Source organism: Salmo salar, chromosome 12 (genome assembly GCF_965601325.2).
Source record: "Salmo salar chromosome 12, fSalSal1, whole genome shotgun sequence".
Classification (NCBI taxonomy): Eukaryota; Metazoa; Chordata; class Actinopteri; order Salmoniformes; family Salmonidae; genus Salmo; species Salmo salar.
Window position 1 is genome coordinate 57865705 of NC_138302.1, and position 24322 is coordinate 57890026.

The following is a 24322-nucleotide window of genomic DNA, read 5'->3' on the forward strand; positions in this document are numbered from 1 at the left end:
TAGTTATTTGTTACATTTGACTGTGTAAAACCTAGCAGTACTACATTTTTCTCTGAGAGTGAGGCGGATAGCATTTTGCAAAACAATCATGATTATTTGTTTCTCTGAAATGAAACCATCAAGTGATAGATTTCAAACAAATACATGTCTGTCATTGAACAACCCCGTGCCATTATTAGATAGTGAAAAAACACACCAATCTCTTTCATAAGTTAATTAAACAATAAAATATGATTTATTAACATTTCTGAAAATGGATGTATAGTGTTTTGGTATGAAACTCTTCAAATGATGGACAGTCAACCGCCACTCATCCATAATTTTGTCCATAAGAGTGTCAAAAGTTCACTTTTGGTGGATAGATGAATGCGTAGTGCGTTCTTCATGCATTTCATCTGCCTTTGTCTCTTTACAGTAAGGCTTATGGAGAATAAATTGCATACGTATTCATACATATCATCATCATATTATAACATTTATTGTAAAAAGACACTAACTGTCAAATGGGGACACATACACACAGACAACGTACACACCAGTTGATGCTTGTGGGAGGAGCTATAGGAGGACGGGATCATTGTCACGGCTTGAATGGAATCAATGGCATGGTATCAAACACATCAAACAAATGGAAACCACATGTTTGACTCCATTCCACTGATTCCATTCCAGCCATTACAATGATCCCGTCCTACTATAGCTCCTCCCACCCGCGTCCTCTGGTACGCACATCCTATTAGCAGTGTGAGCATGCACACGCACATATACCAACAAATGTGGCTTTGAAATCATCACCCCAGAAGTATACAATAATCACGTAGCTTATATAATGTTATCTTTCCTCCAGAGTTGACTTTGGAAGAAGCACTTTCAACATGCTTTGAATGATCTACATTTCTAAAGCTTAGAGAAAGAAAAATGACCTGATATGGAGATCTATCATAATGTCCTTTGAATGATAAGAGATAAAACAACAAAGATAAACTTGGATCACGTGGGCCTTTGTGTCTTTACAGGCCTTTACTGCCCCTTCTTGGTGAGATTGGGGAATTTAAATGTTATGCAAAAATCAGGACTGCTGTTCTATGCTCTGATGGTGAGATTATGCTGCTGCCCAGTGGTGAGATTGGTGCATTACACATCAATGCTGTTAGCCAGACGCAGACAGAGTGCCGACTCCGAGGGGACATCGCCGGTGCTGATCTCATTCCCCTCCAGACGCAGTGTCCTCAGCTTGGAGAAGTTCATTATGTCCACGACACCACAGAAACTCCCCAGGGTAAACTCTACAGAGATAGAGGAGGGAGAGATGGCGAGGAAGGGAGAGAGAGGGAAGGGAGATAAAGGAGTGGCAGACAGAAAAATAAAAGGGACGGATGGGAGTGAGAGAGGGGGAGAAGCTATTGTTTACATTCTGGCACTCAAACAAAAAGGAACTTTGTTTGTTTAACTTCAAAGTGTTGCTGAAATCACGTCATACGAATCACTCAAAACGTGTCCCACCTGCTGCAGCCTCATCACCCCCCACAGCCACATGAAGTGGAACCAGAGTCGTTGACCCCTCCACTAACTCCAACAAAAAATTGTCATCATCGACTTCGATTAATAGCCAAGACGGTGTGTACGTGCATGTGTGTGTTCACTGCTTGCATGCCTACTTTACACACCTTTGATGTGGTTGGCCTGCAGGTAGAGGTGCTCAAGCGTCTGGCTGACGAGGGGGATCCTCTCCAGTTGGTTGAAGCTGAGGTCCAGCTCCACCAGGCCAGACACGTTGAAGGTGTTGGGGGGGATGCCATTGTCGGTCAGCTGGTTGTGGGCCATGCGGATGTACTGCAGCTGAGAGAACTTACTGAGGAAACCCTCTGGGACAGCACTGATGGCGTTGGACTCCAGGTACAGCTGGTGGAGGCGCTCTGGGAGACTATCTGGTACCTGGACATAGATCGTCAGTCGATCAATTAATCATTCGATGAATTAATCAATCTTGCAAGCCTATTCGATTGCCATCGCTGGCTTCAATCAACAGTCACAAGTACACACACACACCCTCTACATTACGATACCTTCTTCAGCTTGTTGCCGCTGACATCAAGCAGAGTGAGTGAGTTCAAACCCCTCAGAGACATGCCCATCTCTGTCAGAGCGTTATCATGGAGATACAGGATGGTCAGGTTGTCCATGCCATCAAGGGCCGCTGGTGTTATCTAGGCTCTCACAAAAATACAAACTTTATTAACTTTATTTAAAACATATAGGCAACAACAACAACAAAACAAGCTGTGTTTAAATTATTGATAAAAACAGTAAGAAGGCCTGGTGCCGTCATACTTGAAACAAGGATGAATGTTGTCTTTCCAAGAGTGTGTTTTTTTTTTTTACATGTGACTTGGACACTTGATTGAAAAACCTCGATCCACTTTACAATCAACAGAAAAACATCTGAAGACAGATGAAGATGAATGAAAGTGTTTGAAGGGCCAGTAGTGGTGAGAAGTCTGAGTGTTGTTACCTTGTTGATGTTGTTGTTGTTGAGTCTGAGGTCCCGTAGTGAGCGCGGCAGGTTGGGGGGAACACGAGTCAGGTTATTATGTTGAAGGTACAGACGCTCCAACCCCTGCAGCTTGGCAAACACCTAGAATATAAGGATATGTTTGTTCAAACATAAAAGTATGTTTGATTTGTCAAGGTCTAGTGCAGTACAGAGCAACATACCCCCACACCCCACCCACCCCCCACCCACACCGTTTTTCAAGCTTTGATTATTTGAATCAGCGGTGTAGTGTTAGGGCAAAAAACAAAATGTGGAAAAAAACAAAACCCTGGTGTACAGTACTGTAGTGAATTCTAGTGACTTTTTGTGAAGTGCCGTGTCATGTTGTGTTGGGTAGAGTAACCTACCCTCTTGCCGATTTTGTCCGTAGACAGCGCGTTGTGATGCATCATGACCCAGACAAGGTTGGTGGCATTGGCCAGGGCAGAGTCTGGCATGGCGGAGATCTCATTGTGCTGCAGGTACAAATACTTCATCCTGGAGGGCACATTGGGCATGGCTGTCAAGCCACGCCCGTCACAGTACATAGCGATGGGGAAGGATGGTGGGCAGTCACACTCCGCAGGACACTCCCCTCCGGTGGTGTCAGCCAATAGGGAGCCCTCGACATAACCACGACCACGCAGGGCGGACAGCCAGAGGAACGGGTCCTGCCTGTCTGGCGAGGCGAGGGATAGCGGCAGGACGCACGCCAAGAGGAACACACACAATCCACTCATGGTCACACACGCAGGTCACACACGCAGAAAAGAGCTTACACACAAGTCTACCTCAGCTTGATGGAGAGACGGAGAGAAAGAGAGGAGACAGATTAGTTACCCAGAGTTCGGAAATGTGAGTAAAACATACCTGAACAAACTGGGAAAGACTCCAAATATCAGTGGAAAAATCGACCAACCTTGCCCTGCTAGAAGAAAAGGGCCCCAAAGAAATGAGAGCACATTGTAAAGACCCATGGACTCTCCTTTTAGGAGTTTGAATACATACATTTCCATCAAATAGATGTTTCTCTGCCCCCCTTTGTAAAAGCAACACATACTGTACTACTGGAATCTGCACCATAATGTACTACTGGACTCTGCACTATAAGATACTGTCATTTTTTTTACATAGTCTAATGCAACATGACTAGAAACACCATAACCAATCATAACCAACCATAATCAAAGGTATCCCAGCGCAGAGCTCATGTCAAAGAGTAGATGATCAGCCAAACAGGCAATATTGACTCAACACTGGATATACTGCATGTTAAATACTGTATGTTACTGCAGAGGCAGAATTTAGGGTTCTTTCTCCATCAAGTAATGGGTCCAGAGAGGAAAATTTTAAAAAGGGAAGAATATATCCATGAATGTAGTCTTTGTTTAAGTATTCACGCTGGTGCCAAACCAGCATACTCTACAGAGAAATGTCGAACAAGTGTCCTTTAATGCAAAAGAGAAAAAAAGTCCAATAAAACCAAGACGTGAGTTTATCTTCTGTTTTCCTCCTTTTCTATAACATTAGGTGGTGATTTAAAATAGACACACAAACTTGCGCTTGCACACACACACATGCACAAATACACAAATACACACACACACACACACACACACACACCACACACACACACACACACACACACACACACACACACACACACACACACACACACACACACACACACACACACACACACACACACACACACACACACACAAACCTACCAGATCAGTGAGAACTAGTCCCTCCTCTTGAGAGGCTGTGCAGGACTGAGAGGGACTTTGCCAAACACTTTGTGAAAACCTCTCTCTCTCTCTCCTTGACTTATTTCCCTCCTCCATCCCTCTCTCCACCGATCCTTCCCTCTCGACCCCCCTTCACTCTACACTTTGCTAGCTTCCCACTCTCTCCCCCTCCCTTTTCTTTCCTACCTCACCCTTTCCTGTTACTACTCACACAACCCTGCCCCTCTGCTCCCTCCTCTCTTCTCCTATCAACCCCTTCAAACCTGCCCGGCTCTTTTTTTCTCCCCCTCCTTCCATCTCTCTCCTTCCTATACCCTTTGTCAAACCCAGTTGTACCGGGGTCTCCTTCTCCTCCAGGTTGAGTGTGGGAAAGAGAGTGATAGAGTGCTATGCTGTGGGGTGGCTGTGCCTGCAGTATTGCTCTCATTTGTGGAGCATGTTAAGGCCCTCAGTCCCCTGTCCCCGCTAAACATCCCCATCTGTACCTGTACTAAACAGTCAGTTCCAAATTGGCCTCCCATCTCCTCTTTTCTCTTCTTATTACAGGCTCATAACAGCTCTAAATGCAATCCCCTTGCCCTTACCCAGGGGCTACATTAACTTACTTTCGCCTGGGCTGTCCCACCCTTCCCCTCTCTCCAAAGTGTTGATATTTACCCTATAAACCTATCCTGAAGGTTGAAAAACACACCTAAGTTATATTTGACCTCGTAGATGCTGAGGGTTCAACTAATTTACAATGGTAAATCTAAGTGCTGACGGTAGCGCAATAACTCTAAGGCATCCTGACACAATGACTACCGCCCTGTAACACTCACATCTGTAATAATGAAGTGCATTGCAATAGAGTTTGGACAATAAACTGAAAATAACTGACACCAACATTACCTTGCTCTTAGGGAGTGAACATTATTTATAAGGGTTACATGGTGAAGATTTGACCTCTCTGAAATGAAAATGGATGGCCCTACCTTCAGCAAAATATATTTGACCTAAATCCTCCCTGAATGCTTAGAAAACAAGTGGATAGAGGAGAACATGTCTACCGTTTACCCTCAATTCTTGGACAGATCAGAGTCTTAGATATGCAGTTTTAGAAACTGTTCTTCGTCCTGTAAGCATTACAATGCAACGCAGGAATTTTGATTGCGCACAGGGCTGCGGGCCAGAAGGTTGTGGGTTCGCAGACCACTGTGGACAAGAGTAGAGGTGGAAAGATTTCATTTATAGTAAAAGCATTGCATGAATCAATCATTGTATTTGCTGGTCTGAAAAAAATGGCCTTTTATAAAAATGGCATGCAATTCTACATCATTTTACATATTAGCAGAATATTTTTTAATACCACACAAATTACCTAAATTACAGGCTAAGAATGGACAGAGAGATAGGCCTACACTATGTGTTTATCATATCATATATCTCCAACTAAACTGTCCCTGTTTGCAAATAATTTAATCTGAGACGTCATTAGGAATCTGAGCATGGTACTTTCAAAAGTTAAGCCTACCTTTCCACCCCAGACAGAGTAGGCATACCGAAGCAGAAAAAAATATGTTTTTACTGCTGGCTACTCTTCTTCCGTGGCTTAACCCAAAGAGAGACGGTCTCAAGTGTTTCCCTAAAAGCTGCCTGGATTTAAACATCTTCTATTCTACATAAAGTGAATAGCTTAATCAATTGATAGTAAAAGAAAAATAATACTTCCCAAGCAAAGTCTAATTTAGGTCTCCTCCACTATAGAAAGTGAAATATATCCATATGCATTGGAGTCACATCTTTCACAGGTATTTTACAGTTTGTTTCTAGCATAAAGCATTGCGGATCAAAGTGCTGTCACGTTCTGTCACGTTCTGACCAGTAAAGGGGTTATTTGTTATTGTAGTTTGGTCAGGACGTGGCAGGGGGGTATTTGTTTTATGTAGTTCGGGGTTTGTTAGTATATGTGTTTATGTAGAGGGGTGTTTGGTTAGAGTATTCCGGGGTTTTTGGGTTATGTTCTATATTTTGTATTTCTATGCTCAGTCTATGTTGTGTATTTCTTTGTTGGCCTGGTATGGCTCTCAATCAGGAACAGCTGTACATCGTTGTTGCTGATTGAGAGTCATACTTAGGTAGCCTGTTTTCACCTGTCCCTTTGTGGGAAGTTGTTGTTGCATAGCTGTGTGTTTAGCCTGCAATACTGTTCGTGCGATTGTTTTATTTGTTCAGTGTTAAATAAAGTCACTATGAGCACTCAACCCGCTGCGCCTTGGTCCACTACGTACGACGACCGTTACAATCACTTTATGTAATCAAATCATTTTTTTTCTCTTAAGCTGACAATACCTGTGCTTTTTGCAAATGTCTTTAATAAAAAGTAGGCATACGGCATACCCCCTCAATTTGAGTCTTGGTTTTAACTTAACAGCCCTTCACTGACAAAGAGGTAGACTATTTAAAGAGTGTGTGGTGAGTGGAGGAATTGACCAACAAATCTACGATAAATCAGCATTATACCCTAATTTAGTCTGTCAAACAGGTAGGCCTACCTCCTATTTCTTAAATAGGAAGAAATAGGCTCCAATACAAAGCTCTCTTGTTGTTAGTAAATTAAAATGAAGATGGTTGAAATTAATGATGCCTACTCAAATTTGCTTACTTTCAGCACCATGAGCTCTCCATTTCTGATTGATTGTGCTGCGGCTGCAGCTTCAAGTTTCAGCACCACAATGTAAGTTACTTGAATCTGGCTTACTGTGAGGTCAATACCTCTGATAAACACATCATGGGCAAGAAACATTGTTTTTCATAAAATCATAGTAGTAGCAAGCTATCAAAGATGACCTCCGGTCCTCCTTCTCATCTTCGTGCTCTTCTCAAGCTGAACAGAACATAGGCTATAGACTAGTCCTTGCACAATAGAGTGCAATTTTTAGACTAAACTAAAATTATTTTCGGAAGAAGCCTTTGACTCTCCTCCTGAACTGCCACCGTAGGTCCAGACAGCGCAACCACTGGTTAGGCAGCACACCTTTTTTGGGGATCAGCAAGAGCAGAGCAGGTGGGGCTCAGTGTTGGAATATCAGCCTAGTTTTATTTAGACCATTATAGCATCTTAGAAATATAACTTTGCTCTGTGCTTCTCTGAGCATGCACTTTGTAGCCTATAGCCTATAGGCTATGGATAATTTGTGACCGACTGGCTCAATTCGGTCTTACATAACAAAATTTCAAACGCCGTTTTTTACATTGGATAAATTTAGAGACTCAGAGCAAGAAAATGGTATATCAACTTCTTCAGGATCGGTGTGTCCCCCACAGGACGGTTGAGCTAATGTAGGTTAATGCTATTAGCATGAGGTTGTAAGAAACAAGAACATTTCCCAGGACATAGACATCTGATATTGGCAGAAAGCTTAAATTGCTAATTTAACTGCACTGTCCAATTTACAGTAGCTATTACAGTGAAAGAATACCATGCTATTGCTCAGTTTTAATAAACAAATTAGGCACATTTGGGCAGTCTTGATACAACATTTTGAACAGAAATGGAATGGTTCATTGGATCAGTCAAAAACTTTGCACATACATTGCTGCCATCTAGTGGCCAAAATCTAAATGGCACCTGGACTGGAATAATACATTATGGCCTTTCTCTTGCATTTCAAATATGATAATACAAAGGAAAAACCAACAGTTTATCTTTAACCAGATCTATTGTGTTATATTATCCAACATTCCTTTCAGATTTCCACACACTTCAAAGTGTTTCCTTTAAAATGGTTCAAGAATATGCATATCCTTGCTTCAGGGCCTGAGCTACAGGCAGATTTGGGTATGTCATTTTAGGCTAAAGTTGAAGAAAAAAAGAATTAAGAAACAATGGGAAAGTAATTCTGCTTTGAAAGTTAAACTTGCAACCTCACTTTTGCGAAAATGGTCCTTGAATCAAATCAAAATCAAATCAAATGTATTTATATAGCCCTTCGTACATCAGCTGATATCTCAAAGTGCTGTACAGAAACCCAGCCTAAAACCCCAAACAGCAAGCAATGCATGTGAAAGAAGCACGGTGGCTAGGAAAAACTCCCTAGGAAAAACTCCCTAGAAAGGCCAAAAACCTAGGAAGAAACCTAGAGAGGAACCAGGCTATGAGGGGTGGCCAGTCCTCTTCTGGCTGTGCCGGGTGGATATTATAACAGAACATGGTCAAGATGTTAAAATGTTCATAAATGACCAGCATGGTCAAATAATAATAATCATAGTAGTTGTCGAGGGTGCAACAAGCACGTCCGGTGAACAGGTCAGGGTTCCATAGCCGCAGGCAGAACAGTTGAAACTGGAGCAGCAGCACGGCCAGGTGGACTGGGGACAGCAAGGAGTCATCATGCCAGGTAGTCCTGAGGCATGGTCCTAGGGCTCAGGTCCTCCGAGAGAAAGAAAGAAAGAGAGAAAGAGAGAATTAGAGAGAGCATATTTAAATTCACACAGGACACCGGATAAGACAAGAGAAATACTCCAGATGTAACAGACTGACCCTAGCCCCCCGACACATAAACTACTGCAGCATAAATACTGGAGGCTGAGACAGGAGGGATCAGGAGACACTGTGGCCCCATCCGATGAAACCCCCGGACAGGGCCAAACAGGCAGGATATAACCCCACCCACTTTGCCAAAGCACAGCCCCCACACCACGTCAGTGACTCAGCCCACTCAAGTGACGCACCCCTCCCATGGACGGCATGGAAGAACACCAGTACGCCAATGACTCAGCCCCTGTAATAGGGTTAGAGGCAGAGAATCCCAGTGGAGAGAGGGGAACCGGCAAGGCAGAGACAGCAAGGGCGGTTCGTTGCTGCAGCCTTTCCGTTCACCTTCACACTCCTGGGCCAGACTATACTTAATCATAGGATCTACTGAAGAGATAAGTCTTCAGTAAAGACTTAAAGGTTGAGACTGAGTCTGCGTCTCTCACATGGGTAGGCAGACCATTCCATAAATATGGAGCTCTATAGGAGAAAGCCCTACCTCCAGCCGTTTGCTTAGAAATTCTAGGGACAATTAGGAGGCCTGCGTCTTGTGACCGTAGCGTACGTGTAGGTATGTACGGCAGGACCAAATCGGAAAGATAGGTAGGAGCAATCCCATGTAATGCTTTGTAGGTTAGCAGTAAAACCTTGAAATCAGCCCTTGCCTTAACAGGAAGCCAGTGTAGGGAGGCTAGCACTGGATTAATATGATCAAATTTTTTAGTTCTAGTCAGGATTCTAGCAGCCGTATTTAGCACTAACTGAAGTATATTTAGTGCTTTATCCGGGTAGCCGGAAAGTAGAGCATTGCAGTAGTCCAGCCTAGAAGTAACAAAAGCATGGATTAATTTTTCTGCGTCATTTTTGGACAGAAAGTTTCTGATTTTTGCAATGTTACGTAGATGGAAAAAGCTGTCCTTGAAACAGTCTTGATATGTTCTTCAAAAGAGAGATCAGGGTCCAGAGTAACGCCGAGGTCCTGCACAGTTTTATTTGAGACGACTGTACAACCATCCAGATTAATTGTCAGATTCAACAGAAGATCTCTTTGTTTCTTGGGACCTAGAATAAGCATCTCTGTTTTGTCCGAGTTTAAAAGTAGAACGTTTGCAGCCATCCACTTCTTTATGTCTGAAACACAGGCTTCTAGCGAGGGCAATTTTGGGGCTTCACCATGTTTCATTGAAATGTACAGCTGTGTGTCGTCCGCATAGCAGTGAAATTTAACATTATGTTTTCGAATGACATCCCCAAGAGGTAAAATATATAGTGAAAACAATAGTGGTCCTAAAACGGAACCTTGAGGAACACCGAAATTTACAGTTGATTTGTCAGAGGACAAACCATTCACAGAGACAAACTGATATCTTTCCGACAGATAAGATCTAAACCAGGCCAGAACTTGTCCATGTAGACCAATTTGGGTTTCCAATCTCTCCAAAAGAATGTGGTGATCGATGGTATCAAAAGCGGCACTAAGATCTAGGAGCACCAGGACAGAATGTTTTGGTACCTCCTGGAGAGCTCTTCTTTGTCTACACCCATTCAGCATCGTTCACACCCTTTTAAGCTTTAGTCCCACCCATTTCTTTAAGGATTTACATGTGAGGCTATGTACTAAACAACCAAAGATTTCAAGACTAAAGGCTGGCATATACTACAGGTGTGTTCGTAAATTTAATCTGGACGTTGTCAGTTTGGCCGTTCGTAAATTTAGAGCGTTTCACTCTCGGAGCATTCAGACCACACACTGAACGCTCTGGCTGAAAAGTAGAATTGATCTGAGCGTTCTGACCTAACAGCAGTCAAGCACCCAAAATAACTGGCTAACATTGGCTAGCTACTTCCAGACACAAATGAGAGAACAGCTGACTCTGGCCATTTTACTCACCCTAGCAGACCTGGTTGCTGCTTTTATGTTATCCAGAGCATTGGTGACTTCAACTGTGCTGCAGGCAACAAATTAATGAAGCTTTTTTTGCCAACGTTTACTGACACCAACCATATTCAACGGGTGTTGAGCATTCATGAATTCGTCAGTTATTCTGCGCTTAAATTTACCAGCTACGTCTATCGACAGTTGTCGCAGTGAGATCATAAACATTCTATTAAAATAGTTACTTGCATAGTGGAGTCTTTTGTTTAGACATGTAGCTAGCTAGCTAAACAATGAACCATAATCCCAACTCATAATGTTACTACCGTGCATGAATCTGCAGGTAGCTAACCAACAAGGTTAAATGTTAGCTAGCTAACATTAGGCTATAACTAGCAATGCAAATGGCTCTGAGATACAAATAATATTATTGCACAGATCATACATGTAATGTTAGCTACCTAGCCAGACAGCTAACGTTTTCTAGCTTCCTAACAGTACACTTTAACTTGAAATGAAAACGACTTTCTGACAATGTCAAATGTGTAACATCTGAAAATGTAGCAAGCTAGACTCTCTTACCCATATACATGGATGGACGCTTCTCCCTCTGTCACGGATGCCATGGTTGCCCTTAGTTTGAAGATGTAATCCAGAGACAGTTGTTTAATACAACAGCCTTCTGTGTGTTCTCTTTTCGACTCCGTCAGCATATTTGCAATCAAACGGCAGAATATTATCCATCTCCTTAGCTTTCATACTCTAATTCCACTGATTTCAAAAACTCTGTCCTCCAGAAAGTGGAGAGCAACACGTATGCAGTTCTACTACGTGATATTGTTCAAAAAAGCAGCATTAGAAAAGATTACCTACACATACTGACCAGCTCATATTATAGACCGAAACATGCTACATTGCAGACCAATCCGAACTCATCTCTCGGCATGTCCAGCCCACTCATTATCTCAGCCAATCATGGCTAGCAGGAAGTTTGACACATTTTTCCGTGGCTAAACCAACTAGGCTCGTAATCTAACAATTTTATTCGTATTTCCAGATGGCATACAAGTTTGTTATAAAGGCACATGAAAGTTTACATGTTGCAGAAGGCATTTAAAAAAAAAACTGATTTTGATAAAAAATAAAATAAGCAATCTGTTTTTTTATAACACCAATATTTTTAAATTGGATGGGGTCAGCATGGTATCATAAATCGCTTCTCTCGTTCCATGGCACTGTCTGCTCACATAGGCCATAATGTCTTTACGCCTAATATCCGCACATCTATACAAAATACTAGGCTTCTGTCAGTTGTATCTTTGTCTATGTGTGGGGCAGATTCTAAAAAAAGACACTCTTGATATGACATTGTAGGAGGACTAAATAGTTTGGAGGAGCGTGTCTTTGGTAATCGGATGAGGAAAGATCTTTGAAAATGGGATTGAATAGGCTACTTGAACAAGCGAAATGAAGTATGAAGGCCGGTGATGTAAAAGTATGAAGGCCGGTGACGTAGACCTCTGGAACTGGTGAACGGAATGAGCAGCAGTACCGGGGGGATCCGTGACAATACCTTATTGATGTCACTTGTGAAATCCACTCCAATCAGTGTAGATGAAGGGGAGGAGACAGGTTAAAGAACGATTTTGAAGCCTTGAGACAATTGAGACAGATGGTGTATGTGTGCCATTCAGAGGGTGAATGGGCAACACAAAAGATTTAAGTGCCTTTGAACGGGGTATGGTAGTAGTTGCCAGGCGCACCGGTTTGTTCTATTCTTATTTCTAATAAAAGTGACTCCAAAATGACACAATACATTATTTACCATTCATTTCTATTGAGCACAAAATAATCTGAAACACAACCAAAGTAAACAGCAAATGCATCCAACAAAAGTGTAGTGGGACCAAATACTTAACTTTTTACTACTTTAATAGACATACAGTACCAGTCAAAAGTTTGGACACACCTACTCATTCAAGGGTTTTTCTTTATTTTAACATTTTTTTTTACATTGTAGAATAATAATGAATACATCAAATCCATGAAATAACACATATGGAATCATGTAGTAACAAAAAAGTTTTAAACAAATCAAAATATATTTTATATTTGAGATTCTTCAAAGTAGCCACCCTTTGCATTGATGGCAGCTTTGCACACACTTGGCATTCTCTCAACCAGCTTCACCTGGAAGGCTTTTCCAACAGTCTTGAAGGAGTTCCCACATATGTTGAGCACTTGTTGGCTGCTTTTTCTTCACCCTGCGGTCCAACTCATCCCAAACAAGCTCAATTGGGTTGAGGTTGGATGATTGTGGAGGCCAGGTCACCTGATGCAGCACTCCATCACTCTTGGTCAAATAGCCCTAATATAGCCTGGAGGTGTGTTAGGTCATTGTCCTGTTGAAAAGCAAATGATAGTCGCACTAAGTGCAAACCAGATGGGATGGTTTATCGCTGCAGAATGCTGTTGCAGCCATGCTGGTTAAGTGTGCCTTGAATTCTAAATAAATCACAGACATTGTGTCATTGTGTCACCAGAAAAGCACTCCCACACCATCACACCTCCTCCTCCATGCTTCACGGTGGGAACCACACATGCGGAGATCATCCGTTCACCTACTCTGCGTTTCACAAAGACACGGCGGTTGGAACCAAAAATCTCAAAATTGGACTCATCAGACCAAAGGACAGATTTCCACCCAAGCAAGTCTCTTCTTATTGGTGTCCTTTAGTAGTGTTTTTTTCAGCAATTTGACCATGAAGGCCTGATTCACACAGTCTCCTCTGAAAAGTTGATGTTGAGATGTGGCTGTTACTTGAACTCTGTGAAACATTTATTTGGACTGCAATTTCTGAGGCTGGTAACCCTAATGAACTGCAGAAGAGGTACTCTGGGTCTTCCTTTCCTGTGGCGGTCCTCATGAGAGCCAGTTTCATCATAGCGCTTGATGGTTTTTGCGACTGCACTTGAAGAAACTTTCAAAGTTCTTGAAATGTTCTGGATTGACTAACCTTCATGTCTTAAAGTAATGATGGACTGTCATTTCTCTTTGCTTATTTCAGCTGTTCTTGCCATAACATCGACTTGGTATTTTACCAAATAAGGCTATCTTCTGCATACCACCCCTACCTTGTCACAACACAGCTGATTGACTGAAACGCATTAAGAGGAAAGAAATTCCACAAATTAACTTTTAAGAAGGCACACCTGTTAATTGAAATGCATTCCAGGTGACTACATCATAAATCTGGTTGAGATAATGTCAAGAGTGTGCAAAGCTGTCATCAAGGCAAAGGGTGGCTACTTTGAAGAATCTCAAACATAAAATATATATTTTTAAGACTTTTTTTGTTACTACATGATTCCATATGTGTTATTTCATAGTTGATGTCTTCAATATTATTCTACAATGTAGAAACTAGTAAAAAAAATAACCCTTGAATGAGTAGGTGTGTCCAAACTTTTGACGGGTACTGTATAAGTGAATTTGTTCCAATACTTTTAGTCTCCTAAAACAGGGGAACTATTGACAAAAAATGCTTTAATTTCGAAACAGTTCACCCGATATAGATGAAAATACTCCAAAGGGAAGCTGAAAGTCTGCACTTCACAGTCATTGTATAATTTCAAATCCAAAGTGCTGGAGTACAGATCCAAAACAACAACAAAAATTGTCACTGTCCCAATACTTTTGGATCTCACTGTACATGGAAAACACAACATAGAATATGACTGGAAATAACACTCAAATACATAACCACAGACCTTCACAAGGCCCATAAGCCATAAAGCTAAATTAGTTAGCATTGCCCTCTGATACAGTATGTGTTTACATGCATATAGCATACATGGTGGATGTGCTGCATACAAGAAGGTTGAATGAAATAGATGCTATCCACATCCTTTCCATACCCCTGTGCTACCCACAGGCCATAAAGCTAGCCACGGGTCTTATTAAGACTAGGCCCCTCTGGAACTAGCTACAGGGTTACACAGAGCAAACTGTACAGCAGGGGTGTCAAAGTTATTTTGCCCCTTGGGCTGCATTCAGTCTTCATCGAGGTCCGGAGGGCCGCACTGAAAATATGTTTCATTTCTTCGCCTTCGAAATGTCCATAGTTTTATTTGATTTTAGATGCTCTCTGATTGTCTAGCTTTCATTTCAGTGATTATTAGAGTGCTGGACACAGTAAAAACTGTGTCCAGCAGTAGGGTAATTTCTACACATTTTTTAATATATTTTAAAGTTGATAAATAATGATAAATAAATATGTCAGGCCTATAAAACTGTGAGGGCTGATTGTGACAGGTCCTCTGACACAGGCCTGGTGTAGACAGAGACTTGGCTGGGGGTATAATCAGAACATAAACCTTTCTTATACACTGTACGCACATTATATAGCACCTCTGAGGGAGAATGCTATAGGCTGTAGATGCCCACCCTTACTGTAAATATACTGGAGAGGAGATGGATTTTATTTTTGTATCTAGGGGACCAGTAATATATATTCATATCCAGCACACACAGGTTTCGGGTTTTGTTGAACTGGGTTAGTGTCACGTCCTGACCAGTAAAGGGGTTATTTGTTATTATAGTTTGGTCAGGACGTGGCAGGGGGTATTTGTTTTATATGGTTTTGAGTGTGTGTTTATGTAGAGGGGCGTTTGATTTATGTATTCCGGGGTTTTTGGTTTAGTTCTATGTTTTATAGTTCTATGTATGTTCTAGGGTATTTAGATCTATGTTTAGGTAATTGGGATTGGGGCCTTCAATTGGAGGCAGCTGGTTATCGTTACCTCTGATTGAAGGTCCTATATTTAGGAGTATGTTTGTTATGGGTATTGTGGGAGGATGTTCTTAGCACTGCTGTATTTAGCCTGTAAGACTGTTAGTTCGGTCGTTTTTGGTTTTCTTAAGTGTTCTAAATAAATATAAAATGAGCACTCAACCCGCTGCGCTTTGGTCCACTTACTACGACGACCGTTACAGAACTTCCCACCACAAACGGACCAAGCAGCGGGGAAAGGAGCAGCAGGTGGACTATCTGGAGTTTTGGACTTGGGAGAAGATATTAGCCGGAGAGGGACCATGGAGAGAGGCTGAAGAGGACCGGGAACGCTACAGAGGAACACGGCTGGCTAGGAAGCCGGAGAGGCAGCCCCAAGATTTTTTTTGGGGGGGGCACATGGGTAGTTTGGCTGGGCCAAGGGTAGGCCCTAAGTCAACTCCCCGTGCTTATTATGGGGAGCGTGTGGTGAAGAGAGCACCGGTGTATGCGGAAGTGCGCACGATCTCGCCCATGCACACGCACAGTCCCAGGCTATCCTACGCCTGCTCTACGCACGGCAACCATCAGGCCTCTGCACAGCCCAGTTCGCCCTGTGCCAGCACTCCGCTCGTACAGGGCTACTATGACCATCCAGCCCGGATGGGTTGTGCAGAAGGTGTGCTCCAGACCTCCAGTGCTTACCCATGGTCCAGTGTATCCTGTTCCCGCTCCACGCACTAGCCCTGAGGTGCGTGTTTCCAGTCTGGCACATCCAAAGCCAGCACCACGCACCAGGCCTCCAGTGCGTCAGCCCAGTCCAACTTGTCCTGTTCCTGCTCCTCACACTAGCCTTGGGGTGCGTGTCTCCAGTCTGGTATCTCCACTACCAGCCCCATGCATCAGGCTTTCAGTGCGCAGTCCCCGTCCAGAGCTTCCGACGACAGTACCCCGTCCGGAGCTTCCGACGACAGTGCCCCGTCCGGAGCTTCCGACGACAGTGCCCCGTCCGGAGCTTCCGACGACAGTGCCCCGTCCGGAGCATCCGACGACAGTGCCCCGTCCGGAGCTTCCGACGACAGTGCCCCGTCCGGAGCTTCCGGCGACAGTGCCCCGTCCGGAGCTTCCGGCGACAGTGCCCCGTCCGGAGCTTCCGGTGACAGTGCCCCGTCCGGAGCTTCCGGCGACAGTGTCCCGTCCGGAGCTTCCGGCGACAGTGCCCCGTCCGGAGCTTCCGGCGACAGTGCCCCGTAGAGAGATGGCCCACTGTCCGGAACCAAGAGAGACGGCCCACTGTCCGGAACCGAGAGAGACGGCCCACTGTCCGGAACCGAGAGAGACGGCCCACTGTCCGGAACCGAGTGAGTCGGCCCACAGTCCGGAGCTCCCAGAGTCGGCCCACAGGGGGTATTTGTTTTATATGGTTTTGAGTGTGTGTTCATGTAGAGGGGCGTTTGATGTATGTATTCCGGGGTTTTTGGTTTAGTTCTATGTTGTATAGTTCTATGTCTGTTCTAGGGTATTCAGATCTATGTTTAGGTAATTGGGATTGGGGCCTTCAATTGGAGGCAGCTGGTTATCGTTGCCTCTGATTGAAGGTCCTATATTTAGGAGTATGTTTGTTATGGGTTTTGTGGGAGGTTGTTCTTTGCATAGCTGTGTGTTGCCTGCAAGACTGTTTGTCGTCCGTTCATTGTTTTCGTGTTTTATTTTGTAAAATAAACATGAGCATTCACGTACCCGGTGCGCCTTGGTCCATTCACTACGACGGCCGTTACAGTTAGGTTTGTGTTGACCTGCCATAGCGGGGACTGCACGCTGAAATATGTGTCATGCATGAAGGACTAGCAAAACAAACACAGCAAGATTGCTTAGGCACAGAGTTTGTGTGTGTGTGCTTGTGTTTGCGTGTGTGTTTGTATTTAGAGTTGAAGTTGGCTCTGCAGCATCAGGAAACATTTTACATTCCTTCCTGTCTCTCTGTATTTAGGGCCGGGGGCATGAGGCGGTAGGGCTCTGAAATACAGAATTGAGAATGTGCGTGTGCTTTATGAAATTAAAACTGACAGCTGATTTAAGGACTGGGATGGGCTGACTGTGCTCTGAGTGACATGAGAGAGAGAGAGTGTGCTTGTTTGTACGCATGTGTGAGTTCCAGTAAGAGTATGTGACCTTTCTCTCTCTCCTTTTCAATAACCATCTCATTCCATAGGTCTTTATCCCATCACTGTGATGCTGAGACACATCCCGTTCCACAGTGGAGTTTAGAATTCACTCTTTCTTCTGAAACACATTCAGAACCGCATATACCATTTCACATGGGTTCCCCCTCAAGATGTCCATACACATATATTATTACACAATGCTTCTCCCTGTCACGCTCTGACCTAGGAGAGCTGTGTTTTCTCTGTTTAGCTAGGCCAGGCTGTGATAGGTGGGTGGGCATTCTATGTTTTTGTTTCTATGTTTTGGCCGGGTATGGTTTCCAATCAGAGGTAGCTGTCTATCGTTGTCTCTGATTGGAAACCATACTTAGGCAGCCTGTGTTTTTGTGGGATCTTGTTTTTGTGCAGCTGTGTGTGAGCAGCCCCAGAACGTCACGTTTGTTTCAGTTTTCACCTGTTTTCTTGTTTTGTTCGAGTTCACAAATAAAATATGTGGAACTACCGGCACGCTGCGCCTTGGCTAATTTATGAAAGGGAATACGAAGATGGCACTCGTGACACTCCGTGTACCACCCATCTTTGCTTTTTTAAGAAAAAAATTAACAAATCACCCAACCAAACAACACCACACCTCCAAAAAACACCCCAAAACACGCACCCCAATCATGCATTACACACCATCCAAAATGCTCACCCTAAACAAGACCCCAAAGCCACTTGCACCCCTCCCTCTGCCCCCCTGGTGTTTGCCTCTAGGTGTCATTGACCCACTCTGGACAGCAGGGCATGTATTACAGCTTTATGGGGCTTTTTGTGGCTGTTTGGTTTTACTGCATCCTCATCAATACACAACTAAGACTCTCTGTCTATGTATATATGTGTGTGTGTGTGACTGTTGTGTGCATGCGTGCGTGCGCGCGCCTGTGTCTATCTCTCGCTGTCTCTCTGTCTGCCTCTCTTTTTCTTTTTCAGATGCCGTATCTTTGAGCCAGTTTCACACAGCAGGAAAATAATCCTGCAGCAACAGGAAATTGTTATGTAGGGTAGATGTCATGTTCATTTTTTGTAGGGGTTGATATATTTTTCACTAGGGCAATCAAGTCTGACATTTTTAAGTGGAAATTACAAACCTTTTTAAACCTCGAATACACTATAAGTATACATTTCCTGCTGTACAGGACAATTCCTGCAACAACAGGATGATTAAATTAAGATACGGCATTTGTACCCTCTCTCTATTTCCTCCATCTCTCTTTGTTTTTTCTTCCCTTTCATTTTCTTATTTCTCTTTCCCCCTTTCTCTTTACTTTGCCACTGTACCACCCTCTATTCTCACTTGCTAGGTTACCAGATTGTAAATGCAGACACACACACCTTAAGGGTACAAAGGGGTGGACTGAGTGGCTCCTGTAGTAACCCGAGCCAGAGGGTCAGACAGACCTCTCTACCCAAAAATGTCTGCTCATCACATCACACAACTACTTCACTTTCTCTGCAGGAACTTCACTGCCTGAATCCCTAAACTTTCTCTTTTGTGCTCTCCTTGCAGAGAAACTCAAATGTAACGGTATGCACTGCGGCCTGTATTTATGGCAATGATAAAGCTAGACCAATGATATATCTTTCCTAGATCTATAATTCATTTCATATTTCACAATGTTTTGAAGACTGGTGTTTGCCTGCAAATTAATTCCTATAGGTTTTAGTTCAGTGGGCCAAGTGCCCCTTGAGGCTAATGTATGACCTGGGTTTGATATGCATTGATTCAAAAACAGTATAAAAAAGAGTGGCTAGAACATTTCAGAGGTTCTGACAGTTCACGTGTTTGTTTGGGAAGTAGCGTTAGACGACACAAGCCCAAAAATCACACACACGATGAGGAAGTGTGGTTGACTGAGTCAGGGCCATGTCTCACATGTGTTCCATAGTCATGTTACACAATTTCACACTTATACACACTTATACACTTAAGCACACATGCGTGCCAGACGCACAAACATTCACACACATTGTATGTTCGCAAACACAAACATGCACACACGCACACACACACACACACACACACACACACACACACACACACACACACACACACACACACACACACACAGATGTTTGTAATTAAAAGCCTCTGGTGGAAACATTAAACAGTGTACTCATGGAAGCTCTTCCTGACTGATTGGTAGAGTGCCACATCATATAAGTGCATTGAATAGAACAACTATTACTCTGAATGTAACATCTCTCAATGGGACTGACCCATAACCCCCAACAACAACTGCTCCCCGGGCACTGATGACGTGAACATTGATTAAGACAGCCCCCCGCACCTCTCTGATTCAGAGGGGTTGGGTTAAATGCGGAAGACACATTTCGGTTGAATGCATTCAGTTGTGCAACTGACTAAGTATCCCCTTTCTCTTTCCACGTTCTATGCTAGACTACAGTGATAGTTCATGATGAAATGATGCCCTCTAGCCCTAGTAAGAGGGAGTGTTCTGATGTGTGATGCCAAACAATAAACTAACCCAAATTGTCTACAGCGTTGTTTCCCAATTTGTTGAATATTTTTTTATTCCAAACACATCACAAACACATCTGATTCACATAATCAACCAAATCAACCACCTAATCAATTCAAATAATCAAGGCCAATATTATTTGAATCAAATGTGCTGGAAGTAAAATATAGTCTACAGAATAAAAATAAGTTGATGTTGGATAATGAACAATGCCAAAATAGCCTTTGTGCAAAACAAACTTCCAGAATTAATCAAGGCACTCTCATGTTGTAAAAACATTTAAAAGCCTTCATTGTTATACCCGCTTATGCATGGCAAGAATAAAAATACACCGACGCTTTGCGGCTACAACAGTTTTCATCAGGGTGACAAACAATAGTGGTGTCCAACAACTTATTTTTATTATTGTGTATCTCATCCTGTGATCAAAGAGCACCTCATGGATTAACTACATACCTAAGAAGCACTCTTCTCTTGTGTCTCTAAAATAGAGTCAAGTTGGACACCAGCAGAAAGAGAGCAGAGGGCTGGAAGACTGTAAAACTCATAGAACTTACTGGTACAACAATGACAAAGGACACAGGAGGCAGATGGTTCGAGTCTCTGATATTTATTGAAAAACGAAGGGGCAGGCAAGAGGCAGGTCGAAGACAGGCAAGAGCTCATAACCAGGTCAGAGTCCAAACGTTACAGGGCGGCAGGCAGGCACGAGGTCAGGGGCAGGCAGAATGGTCAGACAGGCGGGCTCAGTGTCAGGGCAGATAAAAGGTCAGAACCAGAAGGACTAGTAAAGAGGGACTAGGAAAAACAGGAGCTTGGAAAAACGCTGGTTGACTTGGCAAGACAAGACGAACTGGCAACAGACAAACAGAGAACACAGGTATAAATACAATGAGGGTAATAGGGAAGATGGGTGACACCTGGAGGCGGGTGGAGACAATCACAAGGACAGGTGGAACAGATCCGGGTGTGACAGTACCCCCCCCCCCTCTAGGGGTGTCACCTGGCGTCCTACCTGGTTGACTGGGGTGCTGACGGTGAGAGCTGGGTCAAGGATGTCCTTAGCAGGGACCCAGCGCCTCTCCTCTGGGCCAAAACCCTCCCAGTCAACCAGGTACTGGAAACCCCTGCCCCATGGTCAAACACTCAGGAGGTATCTCACCTTATGGCCATCAATTTTTATTTTACCTTTATTTGACTAGGCAAGTCAGTTAAGAACAAATTCTAAATTACAATGACAGTCTAGGAAGAGGGGGTTAACTGCCTTGTTCAGGGCCAGAACAACAGATTTTTACCTTGACAGCTCGGGGATTCAATCTCACAACCTTTTGGTTACTGGCCCAATGCTCTAACCACTAGGCTACCTGCCACTCTGAAGGTCCATCAGACGGAGGAAGCCCAGTGACGAAATCCAGGGAAATATGGGACCAGGGGTGATGTGGCTGAAGGAAGTGGCTGAAGGAAGCCCGACGGAGCTTCCAGCGGAGTCTTATTTTGGGCACATACTGTGCATGCGGTGATGAAGACAGAGGCATCAGGAACCATAGTGGGCCACCAGAAGCATTGTCAAAGGAAGGCCAGGGTTCGACGGGAGCCCCGAATGACTAGTAAGCCTGGAGGAATGAGCCCATTCGAGGACCTGGGTCCCAGAAGAATCAGGGACAAACATCTGGTTGGCCTGTCCCCCTCCAGCGTCCAGCTGGGACCATTGTGCCTTGCGGACCAGGGTCTCAGTACCCCAGGCAACTGAAGCCGCAAGGCATAAGGTAGAGAGGATGTTCTGAGAGTCAGAGGATGTGGCAGCGGAACTGTACAGGCGAGAGAGAGCATCTGGCTTTACATTATTAGACCCTGGGCGGTAGGAGATGGTGAAGTTGAACCTGGTGAATAACAGAGCCCAACGGCCTGCATAGAGTTAAGGCGCTTGGCTGTGCGGAGATATTCCAAATTCTTATTGTTGGTCCAAACCAAAAATGGATGTTCCGCTCCTTCCAGCCAGTGCCTCCACTTCTCCAGTGCTATCTTGACAGCCATAAGTTCCTGGTTACCTACGTCGTAGTTTCTCTCAGTGAGTTGAAACGATGGGACAGGAAGGCACAGGGATGGAGCTTTTGGTCCTGGGCAGATCTCTGAGACAGGATGGCCCCCACTCCAACGTCAAAAGCATTGACCTCAACCACATACTGATGGGACGGGTCCAGATGGACGAGGATGGGGGCAGTAGTTAACTGACGCTTCAGATCCACAAAAGCCCTGTCAACAGCTGGGGACCATGTGAACGGTATCTTGGGAGAAGTGAGTGCACAGAGGGGAGTTGCCAGGGTGCTGTAGCCCCGGATGAAGCGGCGGTAGAAATTAGCAAACCCCAGGAAAATTGCAATTTCACTCTGGACGTGGATTGGGGTCAATCCACCACCGCTCTCACTTTTTCAGGATACATCTGGACATTTCCTTTAGTGATGACGTATCCCAGAAAGGAGATAGTAGAGCGGTGAAAATTGCACTTCTCAGCTTTCACAAGCAATGGTTCTCCAGGATGCACTTAGGACTTGTTGGACATGGAGGATGTGTTCTTGGGCAGACCGGGAGAAGACAAGGATTTCGTCGAGGTAGACAAACCCAAAACAGTTCAGCTTATCAGCACATTGTTGACCAGGGCCTTGAAAACAGCGGGAGCGTTGGTGAGCCCAAACGGCATGACCAGATAGTGTCCACTGGCCATGTTGAAATCCATCTTCCACTCGTCCCCCTCACATATCCAAACAAGATGGTAGGCATTCCGAAGGTCCAACTTGGAAAAGATGGTAGCCCCCTGGAGAGGTTCGAAAGCAGAGGAGAGGAGTGCCAGGGAGTAACGATTCTTAATCGTGATGTCATTGAGGCCCCGGTAGTCGATGCATGGACACAGGGTCTTGTCCTTCTTTTCCACAAAAAACCCTGTGCTGGCAGGGGATGCAGAAGGACGAATGCTACCAGCAGCCAGAGTCCTCAATGTACTCCTCCATGGCAACAGTTTGTCTGTTTGCCAAGTCAACCAGCATTTTTCCAAGCTCCTGCTTTTCCTAGTCTCTCTTTTCTAGTCCTCCTGGTTCTGACATTTTGCCTGCCCTGACACTGCGCCCAGCCTGCCTGACCATTCTGCCTGCCCCTGACCTCGAGCCTGCCTGCCGCCCTGTACCGTTTGAACTCTGACCTGGTTATGAACTCTTGCCTGTCCTCGACCTGCCTCTTGCCTGCCCCTTCATTGTTCAATAAATATCAGAGACTCGAACCATCTGCCTCCTGTGTCTGCATCTGAGTCTCGCCTTGTGTCATTATAGTACGAACTGGCCATGACTGACCCAGCAGACTCAGACCAGCGCCGTCATGTTGTCTCCCTGCAGGGAGCCCCCATTAAAAGACATGAGGAGCTACTTCAGACAAAAAAACAACTGTACTTCAGACTAAAAAAGAGAGACTAGGAAAACCAGGAGCTTGGAAAAATTCTGGTTGACTTGGCAAGACAAGACAAACTGGCAACAGACAAACAGAGAACACAGGTATAAATACACTGAGGGTAAAAGGGAAGATGGGTGACACCTGGAGGGAGCTGGAGACAATCACAAGGACAGGTGGAACAGATCAGGGTGTGACAGGAACTGGAATCAAAAAGACTGGAAATCAGCCAGAAGTCAGAACACAGCTCTTATACAGTGCATTCGGAATGTATTCAGACCCTTTGACTTTTTTCACATTTTGTTATGTTACAGGCTTATTCTAAAATGGATTAAATATATATTTTTTCTCATCAATCTACACAAAATACCCAATAATGACAAAAAAATCTATAAAAAATGTATATATTTTCTGCAAATGTATTGAAAATTCAAAACGGAAATATTGAATTTACATAATTTTTCACATCCTTACTCAGTACTTTGTTGAAGCACAATTGGCAGCGATTACAGCATCAAGTCTTCTTGGTTATGACGCTACAAGCTTGGCACACCTGAATTTGGGGAGTTTCTCCCATTCTTCTCTGCAGATACTCTCAAGCTCTGTCAGGTTGGATGGGGAGCGTTGCTGCACAGCTATTTCAGGTCTCTCCAGAGATGTTCGATCGGGTTCAAGGCTCTGGCTGGGCCACTCAAGGACATTCAGTGACTTGTCTCGAAGTCACTCCTGCGTTGTCTTGGTTGTGTGCCAGTGGT

The 24322-nt window shown here is 44.1% G+C and overlaps 1 protein-coding gene across 1 annotated transcript; it reads right to left on the reverse strand.

The window, feature by feature from the left end:
- Window positions 1–212: 212 nt before the first annotated feature.
- Window positions 213–4415, reverse strand: fmoda (fibromodulin a). Its single transcript, XM_014131769.3, has 6 exons — window positions 4264–4415; window positions 2902–3329; window positions 2513–2635; window positions 2067–2207; window positions 1668–1935; window positions 213–1286 (listed from the first exon to the last, which is right to left on the reverse strand). The coding sequence occupies exons 2-6, from the start codon at window positions 3271–3273 to the stop codon at window positions 1135–1137; spliced, it is 1056 nt and encodes a 351-aa protein (XP_013987244.1). The 5' UTR covers window positions 3274–3329; window positions 4264–4415; the 3' UTR covers window positions 213–1134.
- Window positions 4416–24322: the final 19907 nt, after the last annotated feature.